General features: G+C 40.3%; 3 protein-coding genes across 4 annotated transcripts; 2 read left to right on the top strand and 1 right to left on the bottom strand.

The window, feature by feature from the left end:
- Positions 1 to 2,842: 2,842 nt before the first annotated feature.
- Positions 2,843 to 8,191, top strand: LOC138201022 (DCN1-like protein 1). Of its 2 annotated transcripts, none has more exons than XM_069154107.1 (7): positions 2,843 to 2,904; positions 4,684 to 4,900; positions 5,083 to 5,251; positions 5,561 to 5,691; positions 5,787 to 5,869; positions 6,611 to 6,707; positions 6,815 to 8,191. In XM_069154107.1, the coding sequence occupies exons 1-7, from the start codon at positions 2,902 to 2,904 to the stop codon at positions 6,892 to 6,894; spliced, it is 780 nt and encodes a 259-aa protein (XP_069010208.1). In that variant the 5' UTR covers positions 2,843 to 2,901; the 3' UTR covers positions 6,895 to 8,191. The 2 variants fall into 2 exon arrangements, with proteins under 2 accessions (XP_069010208.1, XP_069010207.1); XM_069154106.1 differs by lacking the exon at positions 2,843 to 2,904 and adding an exon at positions 4,075 to 4,095.
- Positions 8,192 to 9,363: 1,172 nt separating this feature from the next.
- LOC138201020 (growth hormone-regulated TBC protein 1-A-like) lies at positions 9,364 to 13,845 on the top strand. Its single transcript, XM_069154104.1, has 8 exons — positions 9,364 to 9,521; positions 10,021 to 10,166; positions 10,247 to 10,405; positions 10,537 to 10,661; positions 10,889 to 10,985; positions 11,584 to 11,756; positions 11,848 to 12,033; positions 12,642 to 13,845. Exons 1-8 carry the CDS (start codon positions 9,460 to 9,462, stop codon positions 12,747 to 12,749), a joined length of 1,056 nt encoding a protein of 351 aa, XP_069010205.1. The 5' UTR covers positions 9,364 to 9,459; the 3' UTR covers positions 12,750 to 13,845.
- Positions 13,846 to 14,188: 343 nt separating this feature from the next.
- Positions 14,189 to 21,300, bottom strand: lamp1b (lysosomal associated membrane protein 1b). The gene is made up of 6 exons (XM_069154105.1): positions 20,969 to 21,300; positions 18,921 to 19,114; positions 18,705 to 18,833; positions 18,299 to 18,365; positions 16,875 to 17,042; positions 14,189 to 16,769 (listed from the first exon to the last, which is right to left on the bottom strand). Exons 1-6 carry the CDS (start codon positions 21,030 to 21,032, stop codon positions 16,630 to 16,632), a joined length of 762 nt encoding a protein of 253 aa, XP_069010206.1. The 5' UTR covers positions 21,033 to 21,300; the 3' UTR covers positions 14,189 to 16,629.
- Between the last annotated feature and the right edge of the window lie 3,862 nt (positions 21,301 to 25,162).

The raw sequence follows: 25,162 nt of genomic DNA, 5'->3' as shown, positions 1-25,162 counted from the left end.
GTGTTATTGTTATGTGATGGATTTTGCCAGAGGTGAGTTATTGTACAGTCTAATTGCGGTCGGCAGGAATGATGTCCTGTATCTGTCCTTGTGACAGCGGAGCTGGAGGAGTGTTTTGGAGAAAGTGCTCCTCTGTCCCTGCAGCAGGTGGTGGAGAGGGTGGTCAGGATTATCCAATATGGATAATAGTTTGTTTAGCTTTTAAGATAAACTATTAGTAAATCTCCTAAATGTGCAAGAGCAATCATGTTGTTCTCAAAGCACTGGTTTAGTTTATATTTCCACTCAAACACTTTGCAACCAATTTGCAATAACATCATGATAACTGAACAAGATTCACCCTAATTTTTACTTTTAGCCGCAGTGGTTCCCGTTCAGCAGGTCTTACAGTGTTTCTGTCATAGAATAAACGTTATAATTGCTGCTTGCTTTTTTTAATGACAGCATTTACTTTTACTTTTAATAGCCTACATAAGTATTGATATCAAACAGTTACTTTTGATACTCAAATTCAGTAAATATTAGATACTTACTTTAAATTTTCCGGTAAGATATCTGTACTTTAAGTGTGGTTTTCATGTACTTTATACACCACTGGTTTTAATTGCACCCAAAGTCCTATATTTGCACCCTGTAGTTTTGCATCAAGGACATTCAAAGTCATATGAATTAAACGCAAATAATAAACTGAAGGGCCACCTCACCAATTTTGGTAGTGTGTGTAAATAACATGAAAAAAAAACCTCCCACACACAGCCACATATGCAGTCAGGATGAAGGTGTAAGTGTATATCGGCAGCAGGGTGCCAAAAAACTTCTTCTTTTGTCTTCTTAAGCCATGAGGGCACCAGGGCTTTAATCACCTCAGGAGGAGTTTACCTTCTACAATTACATGGAAATTATACACTTTGCAACCTGACACTGGCAGGAAAAAAAAAACATTTATTCATTGAATTAAACCAGATGTATTTTTACACTGTTGCCAGTGTGGTGAAGGCTTTGAAATAGCAAGAAATTATTATAGTGGAAAACTTTGCAGAAGTGACTTATCATGTGAATAAATGGGCCTTGATAAACATGGATTATTAATATTTTTTTTTTTTTTTTTTTATCAAAAGGGATGGAAATTGACTCATCAAAGCAGGACAATGCTGAAGAAGTATATAATAAATACCAAATACAAGTTAAAGTCCTGCATGAAAAATCCTACTGAAGGTTTTGAAGACAAATTGTGGTTTAAAGTACTGCTTTGGTCCCTCTGACTGATGTAATATTATATATGACATTAAAACTGTAATTTACCTTTGGGGTTAATAAAGTAGTTTATTCATAAACTAGCATTCGCCTCCACTTGGGTTTAAAAGTCGCACTGTCAAACTCTCAGGTTGTTTAGCAGCTCCTTATTAAATGCAGGTCCACTTCAATGGTCAAGTCTGTAGATATATGTCATCTGCTACATGTATTTAACTAAACTGATTTGATTTAGTCAATTTTCAATTAGAGTTGCACATTTCTGCACTGAAATAAAACATCAGATATCAATACCCTTTGTTTTATTTTATTTTCTAACATTAGAATATTTAAAAATGAACCTACTCAGTTTCCCATGAAACTAACTCAGTGTAAACTAATACGATGGCCAAGCAATAAGTTTCTCTTTAAGCCTGTATTGTGGTGTTCTTCAGTAAAGCCTATATTTTGTTACGCTGGGAGATAATTCATTAATCGGTTTAAACATGGTAAGTATAACCCAATGCATTTCACAGCATACAGACTTGTCAATTAACAAGAGTGTGTTAACATTGTTTCATAGCTGGTATGAGTGACGGCAGCTCCCTCTACAGCACTGTAACAATCACTCACATGCATCCTGTGAGCTTGTGTCAGCTGAGGCTGACATTCAGGCCATTTTCACTTCAAAACAACCAAAAAAGAAGAGAGCTGAAGTTCACAGATACTCTATCAGTGACAGTGTCGTGTGTGTGCGTTAGTCACACTTGTTGAAGGGTGGATTCATTTTCACAAGAGATAAAGCTGAGCTGAGTCTCCTGCCTGCTCAGCTTTCAGAGATATGTTATGTTTCTTGGAAGATGAGCCCTTGTATGGTTGTCACTATATATGGGGTCTCACATTTTGACCAAACCATAGTTACGTGACGAAAGACAAAATCTTAAGCTTTAATTACTTTTAGAGTTAGAAAACCCGCCTGCAGTGACTGGCTGCAGCTATATAACATATCTCTACGTTTGTAAGTATAAGTATAAACAATTTTATTCACAGTATTCATTGGTACACTGTGTTTACTCCTGAAGTTAGAACATTAATTCAACTGATTTTGCTTTGGCATTTAGTTGCATTTAGTAATCTAGCTCTTCCTATTTAATTTGAACGAAACTGTTTGACAAAATAAATGTTGGCCTGCTGCACGTCACCCAACCACATGTCTCATTAGGTCATTACAGGTGTGATGTGCAGTGAAGGAGGATTACAGATGTTGTGCTTTATAGTGTTGTCGGCAGTAAAGAGAGTGTGTGTGTGGGGGTGGAGGGGGGTGAAGGGTGGGGTTCAGTTATATTTTTAACACTGCTGCATGTACTTTTGAGAGTTTTTTTGGGGGGGGGGTTATATTTTGTTCAGGAAAACAAGTTTAAAAAAAAAAAAAAAAAAAAAAATCTCTCTTTTTTTTTCTTTTCTTTTCCCCCCTCTCTCTCTCGCTCACAAATACGTGCACGGGGATACATTTGAGCAAACAATCGTAAATAATGCAAATATCAACAGAGCAGTTGCTGCCAACCCCATCTTTTCCTCTGAAAGCCAATAATAGCTTGTTGGGCTACTTCCGCGCAGGCGCACAATGAGCGACAGTCGGGCTACCAAACTGGTCAAACAGCGGGTGTAAAAATGGTAGGTAACCAAAATAAACACAAACCCAGGCATTGGCTTTAGTGCCAGTGGCGCTTTCCTTCCAGACTATTGTCGTATTATTAAAGTACACGCTGTGTTGCGGTTTGGTGCGCGTACAGTGCTCAGTTGTGGTGTTACAAGGGGAAGGTCAGTTGATATTTTGAGAGCAGCTAGCATTAGCTACACGTCTCTTCTTCTTCTTCTTCTTCTTCTTCTTCTTCTTCTTCTTCTTCTTCTTCCTTTTTTTTTTGAGTAGTCTTGGTTAACTTCGTTCCGGGAGCAGGTTCAACCTCGGAGACGAACACACACAGGGAGAGAAAGAGAGAGAGAGAGAGCCTCGGGGTCGTTTGAAGGGGGGGGGACGGGGGGAGGACAGGGGGGACATCCCGATTTATCCATAAGGACACTTGACAGTCCACTCCCGTGTTATTGTCCCCCCCCCGTCGGCAATACCAGTGATTCTGGCTAACTCGAGCTAACGGTAGCTGCTGGTGTGTGTGTGTGTGGGGGGGGGGGGGGACAATGCTAACCTAACGCGTGTCCCCCCCCCCCCCACACACACAAACAATAATAATCAGACGTCTTCGTTGTGATCAGAAATCATGTGAACTCCCCCAAACAGTTTTAGGTCTCCGGTTTCAGGAAATGCTGCTGCTGCTGCTCTTCAAGTGAAGTGATCAGGTGCTGCAGCTGGAGGGAGGAGGACATGCAGGATGTCTCTGTACTAGATCAGATCATCTGCTCTTTGTAAATGCTCGGGGGGGGGGGGGGGGGGGGGGGTGTTAATAGTTTGCTTTGTAATCATGTCGGGATCATATTTCACAAGAGTCCCAGGTTAATTTCATTTCACGGAGGAATGAGAAAATAAACAAATCCACACTTTGGAGCTGTTAAATCAACTTTCTGCATGTTTTCTTTCTAAAGAAAAAAACTATTTTCTTTGATTAATTGATCATCAACATTTGTAACTGATGATAACATCAGTGGAGTGTGTGAGAAAGCCAGATATCATCTCTTGATCAATTTGGCTTGAAGCTTCTCTGCTGCCTGTTACTGCTTTTTAACGGACGCGTTACAATTTAATGAGACGATATTCTGGACTTACTTGAGCGAAACAAATACTGAGCGACTCTTCGTGCTTGCGTTCATAACCGGTGTGTTCAAAACATCTTATGTGCACAAGTAATGAAGGTAAACAACGCATTTACAGAAGAACTGTTTATTCTGACCGCATTGTGTCGTTTGATATTTCTTTACCCCCACACACACTTCTTTTCTTTTTCTTTTTTTTTTTTTATATTCCCAAGTATTTCTGGCAGGGTGCTTGTGTTACTCCAGACTTGTTGCACCTCCAGGTCCCTTGCGATGGCATCCCATTTCCCTGCTCATGTTACATCTATGACTGTAGTTATCTGAGGGGCCCTCAGAGGTACAGCATGTGCTTTGAGAAGCCACAACATCCCCCCCCCACCCCCCTTTCAGAAAAGACCATGTTGCTCTCGGGCAGGACATAATTGCCACCACCGGCTACTCGACTCACCTTTTACAATGCGTGTTTGTCCGTGTGACTGACTAACCTCCAGAGATATGCGTCCACGTGTCCGAGAGTGTCTCCTCGTCGTCGTCGTCGCTCCTCACCGTTGGCCTGAATGCCTTTAGATGTTTTTTGTTTCGCTGTGTGTTTTCGTCTGCGTCTCGCTCTGTGTTTGCGCGTTGTTGTCTGCGCTCCCCGGTCTGATCGCGCCGGTGTCTGACAGCCCCTGTCCTGTACTCACACAGCATAAGCTGAAGTCTTCGCAGAGGGACAAGGTACGGCAGTTCATGTCCTTCACACAGGCTGGCGAGAAGACAGCCGTGTACTGCCTCACGCAGAATGACTGGAAACTAGAAGTCGCAACGGACAACTACTTTCAGAATCCAGAGCTTTACTGCAAGGAATCCATGAAAACCTCAGTAGACCGGAAAAAGCTGGAGCAGCTCTACAATCGTTACAAAGGCAAGTACAACAACTTGCAAATCTGTGTTTCGCGCTGGAACTTGAAATATTTTCAAGGACGGAGTTTTTTCCAAAAAGACCTGTATTCTGTAAAAGTTACCGACGCCACTTGTATGCAGAACATGTGATTGGAGGTCGTTTTTTTTTTTTTTTTTTTTTTTCTTTCTTCTTTTTCTTACTAGATCCCCAGGATGAGAATAAAATTGGTATTGATGGGATTCAGCAGTTTTGTGATGACCTCACTCTGGATCCGGCCAGCATCACCGTGCTGGTCGTCGCGTGGAAGTTTCGCGCCGCCACTCAGTGCGAGTTCACGAAGAAGGAGTTTCTGGATGGAATGACAGAGTTGGGGTGAGTGTCGACGTCAACGGCGTGTGAAACGCTCCGAAGTGGGACGTAAAAGCTGCTCCTGAACTCTATACACTTAGCGGTTTTCTTAGTGCAGCTGCAGGCAGGGAAAGCTGTCTATATATAGATGCACCCACAGCCGGAGTATTCTGTGTCTTCGTGGAATGACTCAATGAAAGAGTTGCAGTGTTTTGACTGTTGAGGTTCATGTGTCAGAGGCAACTGCAGCCTGTTTGTCATCAGCTTCAAGACCGTCATGTTACAACAGGCCAGGGGGTCCATGTGTGATTATACGTCTCGTCTCTTCTTCAGGTGCGACAGCCCTGAAAAACTGAAGGCCCTTTTGCCAAGATTAGAGCAGGAGCTAAAAGACAGCGGGAAGTTTAAGGACTTCTACCAGTTCACCTTTAACTTTGCCAAAAATCCCGGACAGAAGGGTCTGGGTGAGTAGAGTGACATTCATAACAACAATCTGCCAAGTGATATTTCTGCCTCACGAACAGTTGAACATGAGCGTCTTCTTGGTGTCTGTGTGCAGATTTGGAAATGGCCGTAGCCTACTGGAACCTGGTTCTGTCAGGACGATTTAAGTTCCTCGATCTCTGGAACAGATTCCTTTTGGTGAGTCAAAGTAGGGCTGCATCCTCGGAGATGGGACAAAAGGTGCATGACTCATATTTGAATAAGCCCAGGCAGACACACCCAACTCTCATGTTCTAGTGCCATTATAATAATATTGCCTATTTGTTTTTTTTACGACCAAAGTAAATATTTCTCACGTACACACTTTTCCTACCTCCTGGAACAAATTGTAACATATCCCTAAAGCTGAGACGAAGCATGAAAGGGCTTTGAGCATCATTACATTGTGAACTATGAGGTAAATGCTAATGAAAACACAACCACGTTGAAACTAAAATGAACAGTGGATTTGCTACAACGAAGTGCTCACGAACAAGTTTTCCATTCTTAACTATTGGGAAAAAAAAAAAAAAAACTTTAAAGAGAAATGTGTTTAAAGTCACTTTCTGTAGAGATTTTTTACAGGACACACAGTTGGTAGTGAAAAAAGTAGTTCTGTGTGACAGTAGTTACAGATTCCCAAATAAATGAATTGAAACTAAAAAAGTAAAATTGCAGAGTATTTATTGAACATTTAAAAGCTCATTTAACATTAAATATTATAAAACACAGACCAAACTACGCCATACGCAGCGGCCGGCCCGCTGAGGATTGGAGGAACGTGGAGTGAAGGACACGCAAACACTAAAATGTCTGTCTAACTATAAGAACGAGGATAAAACAAATTGTGTATGAACCAATTTCTGTACCTGTATGTTCACCAGTAGTTTTCCATTACAGGAACACCATAAACGATCTATCCCAAAGGACACATGGAACTTATTGTTGGACTTTGGGAACATGATCGCAGACGACATGGCAAACTACGATGAGGAAGGTGAGTCTGGAATAAAAAAATAAAACAAATCGATTAAACTCCCTTCACATCTCTGCCGGTGCATCACTGGGACACTAATGATTTCTTGGTGTTTCTTTCTCTCTCAGGTGCATGGCCGGTCCTTATAGATGATTTTGTGGAATTCGCTCGACCGATTGTAACGGGATCAAAACGTAAAACTCTCTAAATCCAAACCCCAACTCTGGAAAACCAGAACATTGTTTCTTTTACAGTGACTTCATAGTTTTTTTTTAAGACTTGTACAAAAAAAAAAAAAAAAAAAAAGAAAATATTGTAGACTTCAGAGAGAAAACAGAAGCACTTGAAACTGTCAGGAAACCACCTTTCAGGGAGCTGAGTAGAAAAAACTATGAGAACTACTGGCCACATTTTCTGTCCTCTCGAGACTGAGGCGTCATATGGACACGGCCAGATTCTCAGTATCCTGGACGCCCCTCTGCTCTGCTCCAGGAGGAGCACTACGGCCCCGTCCGCGGGCATCACGGACAAAGCTCTGAGAGGAGGCTCACTGGCTGCGTGTACTCTAAATGGACTCTGGAGGAGAAAGCTGCGTGTTTTAAGATTCTTCCTTGTCAGCTTTGTTTTGTTATATGAAGCTCTGCGTGACTGTGCAAAGTTCCCATGTCTTACTCTAACGTTGGGACAGAGTGCTCACGACACCAGCACAAACAGAACTGTTGCAGTTTTTACTGTACATACTGTATCTATTGGGACAGTTTACAAAGAGAGCTATATGAAGAATAATATAAATATGTTCAATTTATAAATGCAAAAGATGATTGTTTTATGTACAGTAAATGCTAAGATCTCTAACGGGATGCCTCAATATTGTGGATGATATGCTGTTGGTTTAATTGTTAGGTGGATCTGTCAAGTCATGGAATTGTGAGCTTCTCATTGAAAGCATGTTAAACACATTTTACATCACCTCGGGCTGGTTTCACAAATAAATTTTCACTAAAGTAAAGGCAGTGCTTTAATTTAGATAATTGATATTGGTTCGTGGCATTCATCTGTCTGAATACTCTCAGTTGGAAGTGGGTTCTTGAATCCTAAATGTCACATAGTCAGTTCTTTCTTCAAGAATCCATAAGATCATTTCTTGTTTTCTTTTCATTTTATCCCTCTGAGACACTTTGAGGCTAAAATTCAGCAGCATTTCAGTGAAATTTAAAGTTAAGAGATGACCGAACCTTACAATTGCATGGCACATATCTGTATGTTACGGCAGCGCGGAGCCCTTACTTCAGAAGTCAGGACACTAGAGACGGCATGGACAGGACGACAAAGTAAGCCTTAAGAATAAATACCTGTCTGTTCAGTATTTATGTTCCTGTTCAACCCCATCTGTTCAGTGTTACTGAAGGTAGTGAAAATTAGAATATATTGTTGATACATCATGTAAGTAGCCTAAGTATATTGTTCATTTGAGAAAGATGAATAAAGCATGAGTTTTTCCATAATCATATGCGTATTTAGCTCTTTTGTTTTGTTGTAGCCACAGTACAGGTGCTGAAGAGATTTTAGGCGGCAGAATTAGAACGATGGCAAGGGAACTGAAACTTTGCAAAATATTCTGCCATGAGCATTATTTATAGAAAACGCAGTATTCACTGACACGTTACAGGCTATCTTTAAAGAATTGCTTGTTCACATAGAAAACAACTAGATGTGTTTAACATGAGCTTCGTTGTTCCTTCGACTTGTTGAAAAAAACGTATTGAAATTAAATGATGAGGCAAAATGAGATTTATAGGTCAACACAGTTATTTTGTGATTTAAGCATTTGTGGGGAGTCTGAGTTAAAAGTGTTAAAACACAACCAAAGTCACACAATAACATGTAACTTATCAATGCACAAATCGATGTTGTTCTTATTTTATTGAGCTACTGAGTTTTTACTTTTAACTTCAGTAGTGTCAAATGTGATTGTTGTTCCACAAGACTTCAACCAGATCTGTAAGCTGTAAACCCAACATTTCACTTTTATAATTCTGTTATGGTGAACTTTGTTTGAGAACAGTTGCCTATTTGCAGATGCGGCAGACAAGGGGGAAACCTCGTCATTCATTGTTAGTCGTGCTGGTGGCCAGCGGCTGAATAATACTCACCAGCTTTTTTTTCTCTGAAAATGATGCTGCTAAGAATGAACCAAAACACTGACAACCACAACTAAAACAAAATGCTGAAAGATGCTGAAACTGTCTGAGCTGAGGGGGAGATGATTCATTACTTTGAGTTCCACATTTTAGTAGATGCATTGTTCGATTAAAGAAAAAAAAAAAAAAAAAAAAGATATCAATTATTGCCTCTTAAAATACATTTATTCTTTCTCAATGGTAATATGACGCATGCATGACTCCAAACTCAACTCAAATAATATTATACCATCTCCATCTGCCAAACTTTATCTCAATATCTGTGAAACTACTTCTATCAGTACTATCATTACCACTTCCACCTGTATACAAGAGTACATAATGTTTCTCTTGTTCCAAATGTTTGGCCTGCAAATAAAGCACACGCCTATGGATGTCGCCGGGGTGTTTCCTCCGCTAGCCCCGCCTCCCACTGAGGGCTGTAAGGTGAGACACTTGAAACTCTTGACTGCTTTGTTATTTACCTTGACAGCAGCCAGTTCTTTTCCAAGGCATGAAAATGAAATAACCCTGTTGTTGCAGATTGTTCAACAACCGCGGTGGACTACTGTACCTGCAGCACATGACGCGCAATGGAGAGCGAAATGAAAGGAAGTGCTACTCAGCCTCCAACATGTTATAATGACAGTGACAGGTAGGTTTTACGTTGACTCTGGTGTTCTTAAAGTGCATCTTTCGTCAGTTTTACTGACTTCTTACTGAGTGTGTATACACAGCATATTTTTCTGTGACAGAAAATAATGTTTACACCTGTCATTATATCGTTCATATTTACATCAGCTTTCTACTTCTCCATTTAATTGTATTTGCACTCAATGTTTTACTGGTGAAGCTGCCAGGCTTGATTGTTTAGAGAAAAATATAGAAACATCTCTAAAGTTATTTTTGAGCTTGAATTTTGCTCCTTGCGCCAAACCCTACTTTAGAGGTAATTTAATATATATGAATTATCCAGCTGGGGCATTTGATCTCCTGCAGAAACCTTACCCAGTGGAGGCAGTTGTAGAGTCAGTCATCAGGGAGTAGGAGAGAGAAAGCGGGGTGGGGAATGATGTGGCCCTCCTGTCGCTCATTTTTTTTCCAGTTTTTATCCGCTGTATGCGTCGTCATCCATCTGTATTTTGTCCCCGCAGGATTGACCCCTATGGCTTCGAGAGACGTCACGATTTCGAATCTTACAAGGAGATGATGAACGAGTATGTGGCTGTCCTCAACAGAAGGTCAACGAGATGGTCGAAGCTCCTTCAAGAGAAACCTCAGGTGGAGAAGAACCTGACAGGTACAAAATCAAACGCACCGCTGCATTGTTTTTAGGTGCTCTTTGGTTGTGTGATGTAACTGTGAAATCTGTCTTGGAAGTGAAGAGATATGTGCGTAAAGGTGTTCCCAACGAGCACCGGGCCATGATCTGGATGGCAGCTAGCGGTGCGCAGGAACAACTGGAGAGGAGGCCGGGTTATTACCAGTCGCTGCTGGCCACGGAGCACGACACCAAGCTGAAGGAAACCATTCACATAGGTGCGACAAAACTTTCACCCCACTTCAATACATGTTTCACTCTCACCGAAATTAAAAAAAACACATGAATCTCAACTTCTATTAATTATTAGGTTTAAGTGATAGCATGATCATATTCTATGTTTTGGCAGATATGCACAGGACCTTTCCTGACAACATCCTCTTCCGGAGCAGAGCCGAGCCGAGCCTGCAGAGGGCTCTGTACAACGTGCTGCTGGCCTACGGACACCATAATCAGACAGTAGGGTACTGTCAGGTGAAGAAAACACTGTCACGAACAAGTGTTGACTCTCCTCTCACTTAACGTAGCCTAACATCTATTTATCTAAAGAACAGGACTGGCTACTTCCTTGTTCATTCATGTGTAGGATGTTCCCAACATGGAGCTTTTCTTAACTTTCTGTGCTACCTTCAAAAATCCAGCATAAAAACGAGTGTTTTGGTCCATAAAATTAGTAATCCAAGAGGCTCTGTCTATTCCAGGGTATGAACTTCATTGGGGGCTACCTCATCATCATCACCAAAGATGAAGAGAAATCCTTCTGGCTTATGGATGCGTTGTTGGGAAGAATACTCCCAGGTAGTTTCTTGAACGTCCACACACACTGTTAACGGCTTCGCCTCTTTTTTGGATGAGCTGTTAGGTGGAGTCAAGCACTGCTAAACTGGCGACGGCCAGAGCTTCAAAACTACTGTTCACAAAATAAATGATCAACATAGTCAGTTAATGTGGCAGTCCCCGTTTACAGAAGTGAAGAATACAAGCTTATGGGTGACCTATAAAAGCGCACAGTTACTAATTGCAAACCCAGTCAAATCTTGCGAGAAAAGTGTTGAGGATCTTAAAATGTAATTGAGTTAAAGAGTGTGGAGACCTATAGACAGCAGATGTTGCAGTTAAAGCTAATGCTGCAACATTCTCAAGCACACTTTAAACTTTGCAAGATTTATGGGGAGATCTGAGAGCAAAGCTTGACAGTAATCCGACCTGCAGCAAAAGATCTGTACAAGATGGGCTGATTATGTCAGAAATCGATTTTTTTTTTTTTTAAATGTATTTACATTACAACTCCTAGTTGTGAGATCAAAAACTGTTGTGGACCCAGATTTGAACCTTGTGGTGCTCCACATTGAAAAAAAAAGAAAAAGTGAGCTCATCTAAATGTGGTATATTGTAGACTACTACAGCCAGGCCATGTTGGGGCTGAAGACTGACCAGGAGGTCCTTGGGGAGCTGGTGAAGGCCAAAGCCCCAGCAGTAGGACAGCTCATGGACCAGTATCCCGGCATATGGACGCTGGTGGTGTCGCGCTGGTTCATCTGCCTCTTCATTGACATACTCCCGATTGAGGTGAGAGTGGGCATGATTTTATTAGAAGAGAAAATCCAGGACATCATGGTGAATATCTAACAGACTTCCCTCTGGTTTCCCGTACTTACAGACAGTTCTGCGGGTCTGGGATTGTCTCTTCTACGAGGGCTCCAAGGTCCTTTTCCGCGTTGCTCTAACACTCGTGATTCACCACCAGACAGAGATCCTGAGAGCGCGCTCTTTGCCTGATGTGTGTGAGTGTTTCAAACAGATCACCTGTGGAGCTTTCACTCTGGACTGCCACACTTTCATGCAGGTGAGATGGCGGACAGTCACGTATACTAGTGAGGAGCCAGTGGCTGTTACATGGGCATCTTGGTTCTTTAACTATTCTCCTTTACGTATTTAGACTGCGTTACCAAAAATAATGGATAAGACGCCGTGTTTACGACAGTTCTCACACGAGCTCCGATTCCTTAAAGCCTGGTGTTGCCAGACCCAAATTCACTCCCTAATTATATGGGTCTGGATATGCTCCACAGTGAATCCTTTACAATCATTGCATCCTACTGGGTAATGACCTCGGGTTAATTTTGAAACTATTTGAGCAGCATTTAACCAGTCGGGATTGAACACTAAATGCGACAAAACTACCAACTCTTCAACAACAACGTGCTGAAGCTGTGAGGATTAGTCTGCCGGAGTTAGGCTCGCTTTCCTTCACTGGCCTTTGACAAAAAAAAAAAAAGGTTGACCTGTATTAGGTTCTTGTACTAGAAGACAAACAAAAGAGAAAAGGGTTTTTACAGATTATGACAGTTTAAACCTGTTTTTAAACTGATCATTAGAGGAATGAAGGGCTCATTGTAAATCATCGGTTGCCACCATTAAATGACCTTCTGTCAAACTTTTTGTTTTTTGCAGAAGATCTTTACAGAACCTGGGACCTTGTCAATGGCAACTATTGATAAACTGAGAGAGAAATGCAGACAGCAAATACTGGAGGAGGAATCGAATCCAGACAAGCATTGAAGATCCCCCGTTCCCCCTCTTTGACTGGATTTCTAAAACTATAAGACTTTCAGTCCGACAAACGCTACAATCAGGAACTTTGAACTCTTACCAAATGGACAAACTGATGTCTGGTTCTGGATACCTCTGTGATGAGTCCATGTATTAAACTCTAATCCAGCAGACTAGATATCCAAATATCAAGGGTGTGCTCACGTTTTTTTTAGCCCTTTCTTTTGCCTGCTATAAATACAGTCAATACTTCAAGGTCATCACACCTGATGCTTTGCACAAAGTCTTTAAATCTGTAATATCTTTTAATTACTTACACTTTTGCCATTCTGATCAGCTTTGCTTTGTTACTGTGGAGAACGGTAGTTTCTGTTCCGTCTCTGTATGACTGTCAAAGCGACATGAAGAAGTACAATCGATCGTAGACTTTGGTGTTATGATTACTGTCCAAATTTACAGAACTCAACTTCAAAGCCAAACAAAGGTAAGAGGTATTCCTTTTGTGGCTGCCTTAAACACTAGTTAATTAAGTAACTCTAAACCTGTAGCTGCGTAATAAAGTAAGAAATCTGCGACTGCTGAGTCACAAACAAATGGACTGACCTGTATGAATTACGTTTCTGCAACAGCAAATCAAGCTGTCGAATACTGAGCCCTGACAAAATGCTTGTTAAGCTTTTTGTCCCTGTTGTACAGTAAACAGGTAATTATTGACTATAAATGAGAATTGGAGGCTGTATTCCTTTGTTAGCTAAATTTATAAACCACTTCAAATCTGCACAGAAAATCCATCTTTAAATTCCTGGTTCTTGGCAATAATAAACTGCACCCTCTCATTAGTTATGAAGATAAACAAACTCATTAACATTATATCAAATAATATCAATAAAAAGCTGCTATTTTGAACTCCAAACACCCATGGACAGATTATGAGACGATGGGCCCTGTTCCTCTTCTATATAGAAGCAAGACTGAATTACTTTTTAGTTTTGTGTCCGTTTGGAATTGTTATGCATTTCTTTGTGGATATTTTGCATCTCTGACATCGTTTTGCATCTTGGCTAAGTAATTTTTTTCTGGCCACACCCATGCAAATCCACAACAAAGCCTAATAAATGTACCTTTTCCTGACTTTATTCAGATGATCTTCCTGTAAGAGGCCCTTGTGCCTGAGGATGTTTGACAGGTACGAGTCAGTCTCTGCACTTCTGTTTTTTGAGTTATTTGTTCAACTTTATCCAAACCTCAAAACTAAAACTGTGGTTTAACTCTTCATAAAAGTGAATATTTGTTCAGATTCTTTAGTCAATAATGATGGAATATAGTCTTTCATGTTACTCAATACCACAATTACCTACACTTCAAGAGACTCCAAACAAATAGAACCAACCAGGAACAGGTTTGACTGCTGGTGAACAGCATGGAGGCAAAACCAAAAGTCAAACAGCGTCGTTCTTTCACTTTAATCAATCTGTCCATTAAAAAACAGTTCAAACAAAATCCTTAATTCATTAAAACCTTATTAAATCACTATAAGGATATTAGGATGAGGGAGGGGAAAACACAAAAAAACATAAATAACTATTTTCTCCTACTACATCAAACAATGCATATCTAGTAACAGTACAATGAAGGCTATGTGAGACACAAAGAAAATGTCCCATACATGGCAGCACACAGTGTCAGTGAGTGAGTGAGTACCTCTGTAATATTGGCTTTACTTGGATCCCATCCACGTTACAACTGGGAAGGCACTGATGAACATTGACCAGAGCATTTTGGCTTTTGTAATAATTACACAGGGCTTTTTTCCTCAGGACTTCAGTGCAACTTCTTTCTCCTTCAGCAACCAAAAATCCCAAGAGGGCCCAAATTCAAACCAATCAACACCCAGTGGACTGTAAGAAATCAACAGTGTTGAGTTCAGACAGAGATGTCCTGAGCTTCTGCATCCACTTAAACCGATTAAATAGATTGTTTAAGCAAATCCTGGTGTGTGTGTGTGTGTGCGTGCGTGCGTGCGTGCGTGTGTGTGTAACAGCAAAATCCACATGTATCATCACTGTGGGATACACACGTTTTTGCTTTTGTGCCGAGTTACACGAGAAGAATATTTGGACCATTCCTATGTCTATACAGTGAATATAAAGCTACAGCCAAAATAAAATTAGCTTCGCATAAAGACTGAAGGCAGAAGGAGGGAAGTTAAACTGTCTCTAACCAAAGTTAACAAAATCTACCTATCAGCTTCTCCGAAGCTCATGAATTAACCCTAATTTATTCAATCAATACAAAAACCAAAGGATAAGATAAGAAGTTGTGGTTCTGTAGACGATTATTTGTCTTTCAAAGCCTGACCTATCTCCACCGCGCCGTGCCGGCCCTGGAGAGTAGTCTGGTTGCACCCATATATCATTCTGCTAAAGGGGGAAACAAAAAAACATCCAGGCCTTTTCTTTAAACCAATCATAATCGTCTTGGGCAGCGCTAAACTGGAGCGACAGTGCAAAATAGTGTTGCTTGCAAACTTGTTGTGGTGAAACATTTGTACATGAGGAAGCCAGCTTTGGCACTAAAATGATTAAATCCCTGCAAAAGCAGGCCAGTGTTATTGTATGATCCAAATGTTCTTAAAAACTTGATATTTTCAGTGTGTAGGTGGCTGCCAGGGGTTATGGTGACAGGGATTATTAAAAAATGGTATCGCACCGATATCAGATGGCAGGGAGAATATCGACTGAAATAGTCAGCTGGGTTATACCAGTGTTAAACATCCGAGGAGTCAGACCAAGGCCGGGGTCTCCAACCCGCAGAACACGACCCAGTTCTGAGTAGATCGCTGCTCAGAAGTGTGAACTTTATCAATTGAAAATGTAAAGAAATGCATAGAGAAAAAGCTTGAACATGCTGTTGAATTTAAGCCGTTGTGATAGAAAACGTGTGTCGAGTATCAATTTGTTATTGTTCACACTAAAGAAGCTTATTCCGCTGGTTTAGGTGGAGCTAAGCAAGGCTAAGATATCTAAGCTAAGCTAACACTGGCTGTTGCTTGATATTTAGCCGATGTGAGGGTGGACATCACATCTTGTAAAGAAAGCGAATTCCCCCTGAATTCCAAACTATTCTTTTCAGTGCAGTGAATAAAAGATGAAATTGTCTCCAATCTCACAAAGCTGACAACTATCTAGAGTATTCAAACAAAACATAAAGCGTACCTCTAAGAGGGAGTGAAGGGAATTTCATCACTAACCCAAGTCAAAAAAAAAAAAAAAAAAAGCATCTTCGCTACTAAAGGAGTCCTTAAAATGCCCAAACAACTTGCAATAACAAAAATGTCAGCTGTTTACTGTCGGAGTGGGATTAAATGTAACAGGCAGAAATATTCCCTTTATAACAACAAACCTGTTTGGGGCGAGACCATCAAAAATGGTCGCCCAAAAAAAAATGAACAAGAAAATCTATAGTAGCAATCCCCACAAATCCCTCAAAATTCCTTTCACAGAAATCGTAAATTGTATCAACACAACATGAGAACTCTCGTCGACCCTCTGATCAACATGCACCCCCCGACTTTTACACGGCACCAGTCAAACCCTCCATTACGATCTCCCAGCAGTCCCTTTTTTTTATGAGAGAGCGGGTCAGTTTAAAAAGCGCATATCAACCTCCACAAAGTGATAATGACTAGTGTTACTGATGAGGGCGAAGAACGGCACACACACACACACTGAGGCGGGGGGGTGGGGGGGGGTGGGGGGTTGAGAGAGACGGAGGACGGAGGGACAGAAGGGGAGGGCGGGCGGAGTGTTACGTCTCGTCAAACAGTGGTTAATTTTAAGGGCGGGGTGGCGCGCTCCGGCCTCGACGAACACGTGAGTGGCAAGTGACCTCAGATGGTTTGGTAGCCAGCGTGGCTCCTCTTCCTGCCAATGAGGTAGGCCAAGAGCACGACGAGGACGAGACCTGCTAAAGCCGCTCCGACGATGATGGGGATCAACATGTCATCTTCATCCAGCTGGCATTCCTCAGCTGACAGAGAGAGAGAGAGACAGACAGAGACATGTGAGGGGGGATGAATTAGAGCAAAGAAGTGGTTTTGAATTTTAGCAGGTTGTTTCTGGTGAAAGTGTTTACCCAATCCAAACTGATTTCCCGTGATACCGAACGGCTGCACCTGCAGCTGGAAGGTGTTGATGGACAAATCGTTGACCACGTTCAGCGTTTGCTCATCGTGGCACATGTAGGAGAATCCCAGGGTTCCTTGCAGGTAGTCCAGACTGCGGTTACTGGCCGAGAAGGGCGCTACGGCAGAAGACAAGAGTGAGGAGTGAAACCGTGGTCGGGGTGGTGTCCGGTGTTCAACGTGGAAAACAGATTCATATGAAAGGAGAAAGGGATCGAATAAACACACCGTCCGAGTTCAAACCGTGAGTCCATGTCTTGATTGTTGAATTATCACTTGTATTTGCCAAATCTAAATCCATAAATCGTTTTTTTTTTAGTTTTGATCAAACTTCCTGTCTTTACCCTTCTGGTAAAAATATTTGTGTTACTCATCTTTAGAGCCAAGTCAGCTAATCAGATGTGGTTTGGAGCCACTGGCTGAACACGCATAACTAAACCTACGTATCTATATTACCAGGAAACATGATGGAAAACACGATCATTTCTGTTTTGCTTGAAAGACAACAACGGCAAAAAAAAGCTGTGTTTTTGCCTTTTATTCCACCCGTACCAAAACCTGACAGCGTCTGCAATAACACAACTTGAACTTGTGAAACGAGCCTGGTTTGATGTGGAACCGAGCTGCATGCTTGTTTCGTTTATGTGATCGTCCTCACTCTTTGCCCAAAACAGTAACTTTTACGAACAAAGATCTGAGGAGGATCAAGGATCTTTTACAACAGGATCTTTTACAACACCTTTGTTAAAAAAAAAATTAATTAAAAAAAAAAAAAAAAAAAGCGGATTACTTTCCAAAATACTGATCCAGTTCACCACCAAACAACTTCTCATTGTAGTGATGCTGTTTGTGTACTGCAGTCTTATGTAAATAATAAAGCCAGATAAACTTTAGAAAATTCTATCTATGTATTTGCAACACCTAGCCTTTTTAAATCATTAAAGATGAATAAGATTTTGTCCATGATGGACAAAATATTAGATCACTTCTGACATCAAAACTTCATACTTCACAAATACAGGATTTATTGCAAGGTGGCTGATTTGGATCACATTTCAAACAGCTGTTTCTATTTTCAGTTTAAAATACACGTGGATATACTTTCACCGTACAATTTACAAATATTTTATATATATTTATTAACACCAAATCATCATCAATTATGGATTTACTCAAAGGCAGAGCAGGTGTGGGGCCCTACACATCCGTTCATGGGCATATATTTACTTTGTTATGAGTTCATAAGATCACAGTCACACTCCTTTCAGTCAGCAACAACCCCTGATGACACCACAAACACAATGCTGGGATAACAGAATAGGACTCTGCGTATCAATCAGAAACAAGGTTGCGAGCATGAGTGAAGCGCACTCACCTTTCATGTCTGGCCAGGCAGCTGACAGAGACACTTCACTCAAGTGGTACTTATTGGACGTAATATTCTGGAAACAAACAGGGAGACCCCCGAGTCATTACCACTGCAAATCAAGCTGCTTGACTTCGAGCTCCTGACGCCCTCTAGAGGCTTTTTCAGGGAGCACAAGATGAAGAAAGGATTACATTACATTACATTACATTTCATTTAGCTGACGCTTTTATCCAAAGCGATTTACAATATGTGCATTTCAACCATGAGGGTACAAAACCCAGAACAACAGGAATCAAGAAAATACAATTTCTTCCAGAAAGCCAAACTACAAAGTGCTAAAAGTAAGTGTCATTTTAAGCGCTACTAAAGTTCTCGTGTTCAAGGATAAATGTCACATGACGGAGTAACTCACCAAAAAGAAGATGAAGGTGAGGTTGGTTTTCTCTGCATCTGTCGTGAGCCGCAGGGAGGCGCTGTCTGGGTCACACGACCCGGAGGTCTTCGTCACATTAGGCTTAAGGTTCACGACAACTTGCACAGTCTGTGAATAAAATGAGGGAAAATTTAGCGTTCGAACACCTGCGAATATGTGCATATAATTTGTGAATAAGTGGTTTTATTCAGGCACCTTATTCTGGGAGACCGAGCTGTAGGAGAAGTTGAGCTGGAGGCCCATGTACGCCAGTAAACAGGCCGTGCCATTAGTGCCGCTGACTGTGTAGTTTCCCCTTTCAGGTCTCTCGGGTTCTTTGTCCGGCGCAGCAGTGGTTTGGGCGTCCGTGGGCGGGGCAACGGTGGCAAAACCCTGGTGCAGGGCAGCAGCTGCAAAACATGCTCGCTTGTAAGTCAAGTACAACAGAGGTTCAAGACGGTCGACGATAAAATCAACGGGTAAATACGACAGGACAGAAATTACACGAAGTACATAGAAAATAAAGAACCAATAATACATTTTCATTGCTTACATTCAACTCAGACATTTACCATCAAGAGCCTCTTTCCCTCTGCCGGTAGCGGCTCGGCTCGACTCATCTTTGGTAGCAGGTACTTTTTTTTTAATCAAGTTTTCCAGCTCAGATAGTACCCCCTTCAAATGTGACTTTGTTACTATAGCGATGTGGAATGAAGCTGCCGTGACGTCATCCTCAACGCGACAATGGAGAATATGAGGGCGATGCTGTTCCTCCTTAACTGATCAGGGTGTGATTTTAAAAAGGTTGCCATTAATCAAGTAGTCCAGTGAATAAAAAAAATAATAAATAAATATTATGGCTGCAATACCAGCACAGCTAATTAACAACAGCAGGTTATTGCAGGCTGTTCCTTTTCGCATGCGCAGGGATTGTGACGTTTTTCTCTGGCCAATCAGGAGTCGGCAGTGTTTCCACGTCACCTTTTAGTATCGGCTTAACTCGCTTGGAATCTCGACAGAAGTGACACCAATGTAGTACCAGGTACTATCTACACATTTTGCTAAATGGCCAGTGATCAATTAGTAACCGCAGCCGTCAGATACGTGTTGTTGTTAGATGTGTGAGGCTGCAGATAACAGTTATTTTCATTGTCAATTAATGTACTGATTATTTTTACAACTAATCTTTGGTTCCAAAAATGTGGGAAGATTGTCAATTTCTTAAGAGCCCAGTTTGCCATGTTTACTTTAAGTTGTTTGTTCTGTTCAGACCAGTCTGTGAACTTTGATCTGAAACACAGCACATATGAGCACCTTTTTTTGGTCAATAAATCAATCTATGAAATTGATGATTCAATCTTTAGAAAGTACAATAAAAAAAAAAACCTACAAGTGTTTAGCTTATCGTTACTTCACTTGGCTGTTTGACCCGGGCTGAGGTCGACTCCAGAAAGCCGTTTTCACATTCCTCTGCTAAAGGTTTCTCTGAGTTTACCTCAAATCTGAGTTTAACAAGCATGTGACTTCACAACTAGTGTGGTCCAAAGTGTGATGTGGAAGGTTGGACCTCCAGCAGCAGAGTGTTGAGCAGTTTTTACTTTAAAATGAACGATGTTTGCAAATTAAAAAAATTCTGGAGACTTTTTTTTTCTCTCTCTCTCTCTCTCTCTCTCAATTTAGTATGTAAACCTGAAATCAGACACAAATAACTATCCAAGATTATATAAATACCGAGGTACCGTGAGGTTATTTCAAAACTATATTTAAGCAAGTCACGTGAGCTTTATGTATTTGTTACTTTCCACTAATATTCATAGCACACCTCCATTATAATTACGGATAACTAAAGAAACGGACTCAAATACTTCATTCTTCCACGTGAATATATATATATATATATATATACTTGCTGATAAATGTTTCTTTGTAGTGACGTCACAATAGGCACCAGGTGATGAAAGCACAAACAGGCAACAATGTCTCAAGAGTTCGGGGAATTTTGATACAATCAACTGCATTAGAGATTCCGCTCCCTTTAATCTCAGATGTGTTTGTTTTTTTTACAAACAACAACACTCAGTACATGTTTCGGCCTGAGGAACTACAGTGACATCTTGTCTTTAGAGAGCCCGTGGTTGTTATCAGGGTCGGTGTAAATGTTTTAACGACGCGGTCCCGGTGCTGGAGGACAGATCATCTCGTTGCCGTCCCCCCCCCTCCCTCCCCGACAGGTAAAATGCAAGATGAACCGGACAACTACTCACCTAAGAGGAGCGGTAACGTAACTCCCAGGCTCCATGACTGAACACCACCGAGGATCCGCGTCATGTTTCTCCCGTTTCTCTCCTCGGCAGGCGAGGGTTAGCTGATGCTGCTGCGCTAGCTCGGCTGAGAAGCAGCGAAAGTCAAACGCGGTGATGAAGCCTCGTTCTTGACAACAAAAAAAAACAGCTCACGTTTGTGGTAGCGGGTCTAAACTTTTGTCTTTCTTTTTTTGTTGTTGTTGTTTTTTTGTACCGTTTATTTCTGCTGGCTGTGAGGTTAATTTGTGCTCGCCTTTAACTGTTTATCACCGCCACCGCTGCGAGCAGTGACGTCACAATCATGTGACACACACACACACACACACACACACACACGTTAAGAAACACCCAGAAAAGGTCACGTGGTAAACAAGCAGCCGCTGCACACAAACAGCTTATTTGATTTTTTTTTTTGTTGTTGTTGTTGTTTTGTAAACGAGCTATGAATTCGTTTTTAATTTGTTGTATTTTGTGTTTCTGTTTAGATTTCATTGAAAATAAAAACGTTGTGCTTGCTGCATCGTAGAGGCCCGGGAGCTTGGATGAGTCCGGGCCCCTGAGGTCAGGCCTCAGTCTTAGGTCTCAAACATTTTACACACTGGTGTCGAAATAAAATCTCCTCTCCGTGCAACCTAAGCTGGCCTCGCTTGTCTGCCTGCCACTTCAGTACTTTTTGTTGCAGATCAGTGTGATTATGCAACTTGAAACAACACAAAGCTTTTAAAGGATGCAGAGGTCCGTGACCCCTTTCTTTACACAGTCACTCTTAACATTTAAGTCTCATAGAAGGAACCTGTTTGACCTTTCGAACATACAGTTACTTAAACAGGCTGTAACCAGCAACAGGTGTCGAATCGATCTTTCTGCATCCTGCTGTTCACATTTCTCTTTTTTTACTGTTTAACAACAGGCACATTTTGTGCGTCATGTTGTGAACTACTCCCTATATCTGTGGTTTGGTCTTTATACCACGTTTTTAGATACATGTTGTGATCACAGATGGAGTTTTACAGTTAGTTTGTCTTCAAAAATACCCGTTAAGTATCTGCAGAGATCCAGGGTGATGAAGAAATAAAATTCAGATTACTCATATATTCCTTTGCAAAAAAAAATGTATGCATTTCAACTATAACTGTACACTAGTACTCCGATAATTTGATAATCTGCAATATTATATACATAAATGTACCACATATTTTTTCAGGAGAATCCAGCAAAATATATCATTATATGACACTTAATACAGCATTCACTGTGTAAGCAGCATATAAACATTGAATATGTTGTTTATAACACAAGGATATTGTAGTAAGTAGATATTAAAGCAGGTTAATGATTGCGTTTCCCAACTATAACCCTTCCTGTAAGGCATCTGTGTCTATTATAATTAGACACAAACAAAAGACAACAAACATTAAAAAATTATTTTGGGAAACACTTGTAGTCTTTTAAATGCTGACAACAACATTTTGTGTATAACGGAGTACAAACCATTAATGATTTTGTATACTGAGAGGGAGTTCAAATAAAGTGGTTCCCACATTTCTGAAAATGAAAGATACACATTTATTTTCAGTCAATTGTGACTTCTCTTAAAAGAATTCAACCCCCATATTATTACGTCACCTGTGTATGTAGGTGTGTTTAAGAAAAAGTGAACATTATACGATCAGGGAGAAAGTCAGCAGCAGATGAGCCCGTCAGTGATCAGTCGGGAAGAACAGACCTTGAGAAAGACAGTTGAACAAAACACAGTCGATGAGACCTGCAGTGGGCGTTGAAGGTGGCGCGACGCTTTGAAGTGCACACACAACTCAAGTCTCCATCGGCAGGTCGACTGTTCAGCCACTTCCTCTCATCAAAGGGAGCCGAAACGTAGAGCGAAGCAGCAAGAAGCAACCAGGAAAGAAAGCGAGCAAGAAATAAAACCTTATTTTTACATACATATAGAGGGAGAGCCATGGCCACACTGAGGACAGGTGTGTTTGTGCTGTTTGTGCTGCTGGAGTCTGTTTCCTGTGAAGGTAGGCGACACAAATACAAAACAACTCGCTTCTAATTGACTTTACGGAGATGAAAAAAAGTCCTAAAATGTTTGTAAATAGGATTGAAGAGACCCACATCAACCGCTGGTGTTAAAAAGGTGTAATTCATCAATTTACTTAGAAAAACCAACTGAATAAAACTCCAACTGAGTTTTATTAATGCCCTAATATAAAAAAAAACTTTATTTCATATGAGTACTTTTACTCAAATGCTGTATAGTGTTCTACTTAAGTACTCACATTTTAAAATATAAGTTTTTAGTTGTTGGTTATTTTTCATATTCTGATAATTAATACAAAATTCAATCAACAAACTTCGAAAATGTACAATCTGCAACCTTTAAATGATTGAACCATTAATGTAGAGCATTTCTACACTGTGGTGATGCTACTTTTATTTGGGCACAGGATCTGAGACGTGTCACTGGGAAAGAGTAAACTTGTAATAATCTCTCAGATGTCTATATTGCAAAACAGCAAAAGAGTCCCAGGCAAGATTAAAGATCTTTTTTTTTCCGAAACTGTTTTATCTAATAGAAAAAGTAGTTGAGGTTCTGTTACATAGTCAGGAAATTAAATCTTAAATCTGTCATTTGAAAGCAGGAAACAAAGAGTTACAAAGCTTTTTGTCTCTTGATGACCAAAATTTAACCTTCCTGTTGTCCTTGGTTCAAAATGACCCGCAGCGGCGTTCAACCAAGTTCTAGTTTATTTTCATATTTTGTGGGATCATTGGTGACAAGGAGGCTGTGAGGGTTTCTTTAAAGAATGATGACCAATGATCCCAAAAAAATATAAAAATATAGAAATAAAACAGAACTTGGTTGAACACAGCTGCGGGTCATTTTGACCCGAGGACAACAGGAGGGTTAAATCTGATACAGAAGTAAAACAAGTTTATTTATCTCGTATTTCAGAGGCACGTAGGCTCACATATTTACATCTGTATAAATACATCTACAGTATATATAAATTTGTATAAAGTATCAAATAAAATGTTCCTCTTTCTGTTCTTTGGGTTTAATTTGAGAATTTTAAGTTTTTACGAGCGGATGTGTGTGTCTGCATTTGATGTTTCTCAGATTTTCTCTTTTATGTCGTGGTGAGAGTGGGATGAAAAAATATTTTAAAAATGATCAAAAAAACACTTTCAAGTCCTGCCATGTATTTCAGTCAGATTCATTGTGGTGAGAGGATTAGAGAAAGAAAGCCTGCATAAATAAATCATTTCCCTGCAGTCACTTTACTGAGTGTGAAAACACAAAAGGTCGATTTTTGTTGTTCAATTTTGCGATCAAAACTCCCACAGCAGTAAAACCCTCTATAATGTAAAGGAGACTTACTAAATCAACATATTCATATATTGTCTCCCTGTGTGACCCTGTAAATAGCAGGGCTGCTTTATTTCTCACTTGCTGATTATGTTTTGTTTGATATGGAGAAATATCAGAAATGTGTAAAGGTTTAACAATGAAGGGAGTAATTAATCTATACAGTGTATAACATCCCAACTCCTCAATTGCCGTTTCGATCAGGAAAAACAAAAAAAACCTTTCAGATTAAACAACAACAAATGCTTTTTTTCTTTTTGTCCTCTAAATGGTGCTGTAAGACTTGGGTCCACATGCAAATTATGATTTAATTATTATAATATAATTTCCAGTTTGTCAATAATTGCCTCCAAAATGTGTTGTAATTTAATGATATCATTAATATGGCAGTAACTGAATTGTAATACAATCAAATTAAACATATCTCGTTAAACTGACTGTACGTGATTATGTCAATAAAACTGTTGGACACATATTACTCAACTAGTAAGACTTAACTAAACTATATTTTGTTGTTCCAATTTAACCAACTTAAATAAGGTAACCACTGGATTTTGTTTTAATTGCATAGTTTTCACTGTTTAAATGGTAATACTGGCTCTGTTATTAACAGTGAAACACAAAATATGCAAGCAAATGAGCTTTTTGCCATAACTTCATATCTAATGATCAGACATAAGACTGGTGTCAATCTTCTTATCTTACTCTCTGTAAGAAAACATGTAAGCATTTTTTTTTTAATTAAAAAAAAAGGGTTTCCAACACATTTTTTTTTTTAA

The sequence above is a fragment of the Embiotoca jacksoni genome, unplaced genomic scaffold (genome assembly GCF_022577435.1).
Source record: "Embiotoca jacksoni isolate LCO1_2020_lvr unplaced genomic scaffold, fEmbJac1.0.p SCAF_2, whole genome shotgun sequence".
Lineage (NCBI taxonomy): Eukaryota > Metazoa > Chordata > Actinopteri > Embiotocidae > Embiotoca > Embiotoca jacksoni.
Note: the sequence above shows the minus strand (reverse complement) of the source record. Positions and strands in the feature narration are given on the sequence as shown.

What these genes read in the sequence shown, in the direction of transcription:
- lamp1b (XM_069154105.1), bottom strand. Translation starts at nt 21,032, where the DNA reads ATGACGCGGATCCTCGGTGGTGTTCAGTCATGGAGCCTGGGAGTTACG. An exon ending in GCTCGGTCTCCCAGAATAAG is followed by an intron (nt 18,834 to 18,920) that starts GTGCCTGAATAA and finishes TTTTATTCACAG; the next exon opens with ACTGTGCAAGTTGTCGTGAA. An exon ending in GGGAAATCAGTTTGGATTGG is followed by an intron (nt 16,770 to 16,874) that starts GTAAACACTTTC and finishes TCTCTCTGTCAG; the next exon opens with CTGAGGAATGCCAGCTGGAT.
- LOC138201022 (XM_069154106.1), top strand. An exon ending in GCTCTACAATCGTTACAAAG is followed by an intron (nt 4,901 to 5,082) that starts GCAAGTACAACA and finishes TTTTCTTACTAG; the next exon opens with ATCCCCAGGATGAGAATAAA. An exon ending in TCTGGAACAGATTCCTTTTG is followed by an intron (nt 5,870 to 6,610) that starts GTGAGTCAAAGT and finishes TTTCCATTACAG; the next exon opens with GAACACCATAAACGATCTAT.
- LOC138201020 (XM_069154104.1), top strand. Translation starts at nt 9,460, where the DNA reads ATGGAGAGCGAAATGAAAGGAAGTGCTACTCAGCCTCCAACATGTTAT. An exon ending in GAAGGAAACCATTCACATAG is followed by an intron (nt 10,406 to 10,536) that starts GTGCGACAAAAC and finishes ATGTTTTGGCAG; the next exon opens with ATATGCACAGGACCTTTCCT. An exon ending in ACTGCCACACTTTCATGCAG is followed by an intron (nt 12,034 to 12,641) that starts GTGAGATGGCGG and finishes TGTTTTTTGCAG; the next exon opens with AAGATCTTTACAGAACCTGG.